The 6,573-nt window shown below is 51.1% G+C and overlaps 1 protein-coding gene across 4 annotated transcripts in view; it reads right to left on the minus strand.

Annotated features, from left to right (window-relative positions):
- Positions 1-6,573, minus strand: part of PDE2A (phosphodiesterase 2A, cGMP-stimulated) — a 69,350-nt gene that overhangs the window by 33,658 nt on the left and 29,119 nt on the right. For all 4 annotated transcript variants that reach the window (XM_010849497.1, XM_010849496.1, XM_010849498.1 and 1 more), the window contains one exon: positions 2,343-2,432. In XM_010849497.1, the coding sequence (XP_010847799.1) occupies positions 2,343-2,432 (90 nt within the window). The remainder of the gene's footprint in view (positions 1-2,342; positions 2,433-6,573) is intronic.

Raw genomic sequence — 6,573 nt, forward strand, 5'->3', positions numbered from 1 at the left:
AGGTGTTGTTTTCTTAGTGGGAGAATGGAGAGCTCTCCTCTCTGCTGACTGTATCAGGGAGGGCTTCTGGAGGAGGTGACACTGAAGCTCCATGTTAAAGTAAGTAAGCATGGAGTCCTTCTCAGAAGCCATTGCCTTTCACAGCTGTGAGAGTCCACAACCCACAAAAGTCACACACTCTTGTTGCCCTTGGCTGTCCCCAGTCAGCCCCCACCTTCTCCCAACCCCCAGGAGATGCCCCAGTCCTGCCTCCAGAGAACCTGAGCCAAGCTCAGAGGTGGCATGGGCCAGAAATGACAGGGCCTGAGGAGAGTGAGCGGGGCAGACACAGGAAGACCCAGGCCCCTTTGTCCTCCTGGGGGAGGGTCTAGTAGGGAAGTTTGGGGATGAAGAAATCAGTGGGAAGGAGGCCCTCATGCCTCATCTACATTCAGCCTCTTCCTGTCAACCAACCCTTTATGCAGCCTGGGAGGGGCCTGTAGGATTTGACCCCCAAAGAGGTTAAGATGCTACCTAGTACCCAGAGTCCTGTCCTGGCAGAGAGAGGGGTGGGCAATCCGAGAGTGGGGAGCAGGCAGGCACGCAGATCCTCACTTCACTTCCGGGTGTCCATCTGCCTCCACCCCCTCACTCGCAGCCCTCTGGGTTAAAATTAGCTGAGTTTACTGGAGAGAAGGAGGAATCATTTCAGACACATCAGTCCCATCTGCATTTGCGGCTGCCTGCCACAATGGGTGCTGATGAGGGAGCCAGGTGCCAGCAGCTCCCCTCCCTGGCATCTCCCCACCCCTCCCTAGAGGCAGAGCAGGCCTGCCGTCTCCCCACCCCTCCTTGGAGAGCTGAGCTCCTCCATGCAGTCAAGACAGGGTTCCCTCCCCAAAGTCAGGGCTTCCCTAGCTCATGCAGGTCTTTGGGGTGGACCAAGACAAACATTTCCCACTGTCCCAGGGATTAGTCACCTGGACCGGAGCTGTCTTCCCGGTACCCTGCTTTGGGGATACAATTAGTCCGTACAAGGGCATCTATGCTGGCATCACCAGCATCCTGCCTGTGAAGACCCTCCTCCTCCCCACTCCCAGGGCAGCCTCATGGATGCTGACCTGCCAACCTCCCTGCCTCTTCTTTTCCAGATGTTTCTCCACCCCAGGCCAGATGTTGCCTCAATCCCATCTCCGGGAGGACTTATTTTGGGAGCTAACACACCACCCACTTCCTACCAATTTCACGCTCAATAAAGCTCACTCATTAGTCTTCCTCCTGGGCTCTGAACTTCCAGGAGGTTTTGAAAAGACAGAGCTGAGGAAAGCGAATGGGGATGCTTAGGTGCCAAGCCCCATTTGTTCCTGTCATGCTGTGTGACCTTGGGGGAAGTGTCCTCCCTCTCTGGGCCTTGGGTGGATCATTCATCCAGCAGATTCAGACACAGTGGGCTCTACTGGTGGCTGGTGTCCAGGGTACAGGAGGGAACACCCCAGGCTATGGGGACTCAGTCTAGGCATCTCCTCTTCTGGTAAGTCTCGCCTGCCTCTTATGGTGTCAGAGCCCCCCTCCCCAGACTGACAGTCCCCTGCTCCCTGCTATCTGGCGCAACTGATACACTTCTGCTTTGTGTCTTGAGAGCCAGTTCATCCATCCTACTGCATAAGGGACGCATAGTGACCACTGGAGCTGAGTTGAGGAGTGGCCTGGGGCAACTGAAGAGGAGTACAGTCTCCTCATCCAGGCACTCCAGGCCCAGGAAACCATGCTGACCCCGTGACCAGGGGCCCAAGCAGCCACCCTGCACCTGTTCCCGGTGTGCAACCTCATCTATGGTGTTGGGATGGGTCAGAGAGAAGCTTAAAGGCTTCTAGAGGCTTCTAGAGGACATCTTATCCAGGCTCCTGACTAGACAGGACACCTGAACTCAGCACAGATCTATTCATCAAGGCCAAGCCCCATTCCAGCACACGGCTGGTGCCAAGGAAGTTCTTCTGCATGTCTACTCAATCCTTCCTGCTATACGTATTCCAAATCTCACGTGACTCACTAGGTCCTACCTAGTGAACCCATTAGGTTATTATCCTAAGTGAATCCATTCCATAATCTGCGACATGATCTTTCCAATTACACTCTAATGCCCCTTCTGTCCCAGACATTCCAGAATTCCTATATCAGTTCATTCACTGGGGCTTAGTTTTAGTCCTCCTCCTCCTCCTCCTCTTAAACACTCACCCAAACCCTTCACTTCCCCATGAGAGTCCTCTGGGCAAAGACCCTGCTTCTTCTTTCTTTCTCAACCCTGTTTAAGAGGAGTGGAGCAAAGGCTTAAGGGGCAGGAAAGTATGGGGTAAGGCACGTACCACTTTGGGAAGCACAGCCGACAGGGCCTCCTTGACAGCCTGTTGCAAGCCTGCAACGTCGATGACGGAGCCCAGGCTCAGCAAAGCATCCTGGAAGAGAGGAAAGGGCAGTGAGGGCCTCTCTGCCAGGCAGGCCAGGACAGCGCCCCTCCCCAGGGGGCTGGGAATACAAACTCTCAGCTTAAACTGGGGCCTAAGGCTAGCAGACACTTGAGTCCCAGGATCTTAGGAACTCAGAATCCAATCAGTCTTTTTTCCGCCCCCCAACCAATCTATTTTTATTTCCCCAACCAGTCTTAAGGCCTTAAAATGTCCAAGTCCCTTCATCTTACAATGAGGGGTCTGGGGCTTAGAGAAGGGTCAGGGACTTAGCAAAGAACTCACAGTAAGTCAAGAGGTCAAGTCTTGTCTAGACCCTAGGTCTCTTGTCCTTCAGCCAAGGACAACTCAGGCATAGCAGGGAAAGTACAAGCTTCCTTATCAACATAAAACAAAACAAGTAAACAAAAAGTTCCAAATTTGAATTCTAGCTCCTCTATTTATAAGCAGTGTGAATCTTGGTCAAGTCACTGAGCCTCAGTCTTCTATCTGTAAACTGGGGGCAACTAAGGCTATCTCCCCCTACAGGCTGATATGGTGATGAAATCAAACTGAGTGCCCACACACATAGGTGCTCAGCGAAACATCTGCTGAATCTGGGTCCCACTCAGTTTCCCAAGGAGGGAGGTGGTCTCGCATAGTCTCATTTTTTAGCCTAGTGAGGGGCTGGGAGTAGCGAGAGTCCACGAGGTACATGAGCCCACAAGAGTCAAGAAACACAGTGTGGCCAGCCCCTGGTGAGACAGAAGGGGAAGGAGAAATCAGCCTTGACTGCCTCACAGCCTTCCTGTCCCAGGAACAGGCCTCGTCCTTGGAGAGCCGGAACCAAGACAAGAAAGGTCCCTGCTTCTCGCTCTATTAACTTGGCCCAAACCATGGGGATCAAAGAGAAAGGTAACAGAACAGAGGATCCAGGGCCAAAGCAGGACTGTGACTCATACCATCCACTCAGCCAGGCCCTCCCCGCTAGCCCCTGCAAGTTTTTTTCTGATGTCTTCCTTGTGGATGGCTCAGTCTGTGTTCATAGAGCCAAGTGATTAATTGTAGGATGGAAGACACATGGCGTGGCCCCCATTCCTGTAAGCGACGTGAGCTTGAGGCTCGTATTGGGCCATAAGCTCAGTATGAGCCCACAGCATAAATGTGGCAGGTAATATATTAAAATGATGAGATTGCAGGGCATATTAATAAAGATCTGTTACCCTAACTAGGGAAGATGAGAATTGCTCCACGTCCATGGGCTGACTAGATCATCCCCAGTGCACTATGTCCCAGGTAAGGACAAGAAGAGAATCATTCAGAGGAAGTGACGTATGTAAAGAGAGAATAAGAAAGCAAGTCCTGCATGGAGAACCTGGAGATGCCTTGCCTGCAGCAGAACAGATCCAGGAGTTTCAGTATTTGACTCCAATATCTCAGGCTTTCCTGGGCAGGGCGACTGGACTCTGTGGCCCCAGAGACAGCCTGGAGACTCCCAGGATTTCACAGGAGGCTGACTTTGGCCCAGGGGAGTGAAAGATCTTCTTCCAGGTAGAACCAAGACAAGAAAGGTCCCTGCTTCTCACTCATAGGCAGAGGCCACTAGAAGAGAGGTGAGGAACTGAGCTCCCCATACTTGGAGGTTTGCAAAAATTGGCTAGATGCCCATTTTTCAGAGAGGTTACAGAGAGGAGTCCTGCACTGGGGTCCAGATGAAGCCTGTGGTCTGGGCTTTGGCTCCAGATTTCACCTTGCATCTTCTTGGCTTCAGTTTCCTTCCCTACCCTGACTCCCATTCCCACCCAGTCCTGTGTTCCAGGTTGAGGGAGCAATGGTGGGCTTTCTCTTCAAATGGCATTGTTTTCTCCAACCCCCAACCTCCCTTTGATCCCTTCCACTGCTCAAGTGAAGACACATTTCGGTCATGAAGATGTGTCTCCATCCTAGGACACCAGGAGCTGCTGACTCCACAATAAATTCCCCAAATTGGATCAACTGTCCTTTGATCCTGAGGCTCTCCTCATCACAGCTCACACACTCTCAGCACCACACATACCTGGCTACCCAGTCACAGACCCTCATATTCTCACAGAAACATCCCAGCCTGCCCTCAGACACCTTCCAGGTACACATATAGGTTCACACAGGTGCAGATACTTCCTAATGGACTCACAGGTCCAGGGCTCAGCAACATGTTGGCCACTGTGGCCTTTCTAGGTCAATTCTGCAGACTAAAGAGGTGAGGAAGAGCTGATGTCCCAGATAATCCTGAAATAAAGTCTGCCAACCCAGGCTCCTCAGACAGTGGTTCCAAGGGCTTGGCCCCAGAAGGTAGTGCTGGTTTAGGGCTGTTCCTGCCTGGAGGCAGTGGGGAAGGATAAGCTAAGTCAGGGGCCCTGCCCTCTAATGGAGTTTGTGTGTGTGGTGTGGAAGTTGGAGAAGAGGGGCCAAGGTGACAGAGTGAGTTCTGATGTCCAGGGAGACTTGTCTCAAAGCCACAGGCTTAGGACAGCTAAGTCTCCCCATTTGACAGATGAGGAAACTGAGGCTCAAAAAAAAAAAGCAATGCCCCATCTGTGGTCAGCCAGCCGGTCAGGACAGAGGGTCCAGAACCCACCTCTGGATCTCCAGCCTCTGTCTTGTTCCTCCTCTGGACTGACCCCCAGCTCCCTCCCCAGGGTCCTTAGAGAGAATAGTCTGTCCTTTGTTCTGATTGGTGGCTCTTCGACCTGCCCTTTACTCGGATTGGGGAATGCCCTGACCTGTCCTTTACTGAGATTGGTGGATACCTGTCTGGCCTTTGCTTGGATTGGTCAGTTTTCTGTGACTCCTCAGGCTAAGGGCAAGATAATGGCACAAGAAGGGAATTGGTAAGGAAACTTAAAGACAGTTGGAGCGGCAGAGAGGGGGCCCAGTGGGCGGGATGGAAGCACGGTGATGAACCCCTGGGTGGCCTCTGCTTGATATCCTTCTGTCCACCCACCTCCTGGTCCTGCCCTGCCTGCCTGCCCCAAGATGGCGGGTGTTGAGTGTAGGAAACACAGCTGGGAAGCGCCACTTCACACTTGGCCTTCAAGATTTGCTCTCATGCTGCCTTCTTGAATCTTGCCAAGAGCCCAAAGCAATTTCACCTTGTGCATCAACTCAGGGAGGAAATAGTTCACATTCCACAGACCATGAGGTGAGGCTCAGAGGTCAGAGTGGCTGCCCCAGTGAAGGGAGAAGAGTCAATGGTACTGAGGCTCAAGTCAAAGAGTTTTAAACCCCAGAAATCTTAAACAGCTGAGGAGAGGAAAAGAACAGACAGAGCCATACCTGCTCTCACGCACATCTACACATGTCACACATACACATATTCCCATGTACACACCAGCACACAAACTCACACACATGGATAAAAATGCAACCCTATAGAAATGGCCACCCACTCCAATATTCTTGCCTGGAAAATTTCATGGACAGAGGAGCCTGGCAGGCATTATTTAGTTCATGGGGTCAAAAAGAGTTGGACAGGACTGAGCACACATGCATGCAATATACAATGCACACATAAACATACACTTAAGCATGTACACACAAGCAAAAATAAACACACTCAAACACACTCAGCCAAGCTAAGGGTGGGGTGAAAGAGGTCACATTTCCTGCCCCCGCAGCTTTTGTGAACAAACATCAGTGTAAATATCAGCATGACAACCAGCAATTTCCCAGACTCCAGAGGAGAATCTGTGGGGTATAGTGAAGAGCAGCTGTTTCCAGTGTGTCCCAGATTGACTATGGAAATTCTGTGTGGCCTTAGTAGGCTCTTTCCTCTTCTGAGTTTGTTTCCTCACTACTAAAAATGGGTCCTTCCAGCTAACAACACATAGTTCTACCATTTTGTGTTTTAATTCAATGAGAATGGGTGAATGGATATGTCAAGGCTGCATATTGTCACCCTGCTTGTTTAACTTATATGCAGAGTACATCATGCAAAATGGCAGGCTGGATGAAGCACAAGCTGGAATCAATATTGCCGGGAGAAATATCAATAACCTCAGATATGCAGATGACACCACCCTTATGGCAGAAAGTGAAGAGGAACTAAAGAGCCTCTGGATGAAAGTGAAAGAGGAGAGTGAAAAAGTTGACTTAAAACTCAACATTCAAAAAA

The sequence above is a fragment of the Bison bison genome, unplaced genomic scaffold (genome assembly GCF_000754665.1).
Source record: "Bison bison bison isolate TAMUID 2011002044 unplaced genomic scaffold, Bison_UMD1.0 scf7180017864284, whole genome shotgun sequence".
Lineage (NCBI taxonomy): Eukaryota > Metazoa > Chordata > Mammalia > Artiodactyla > Bovidae > Bison > Bison bison.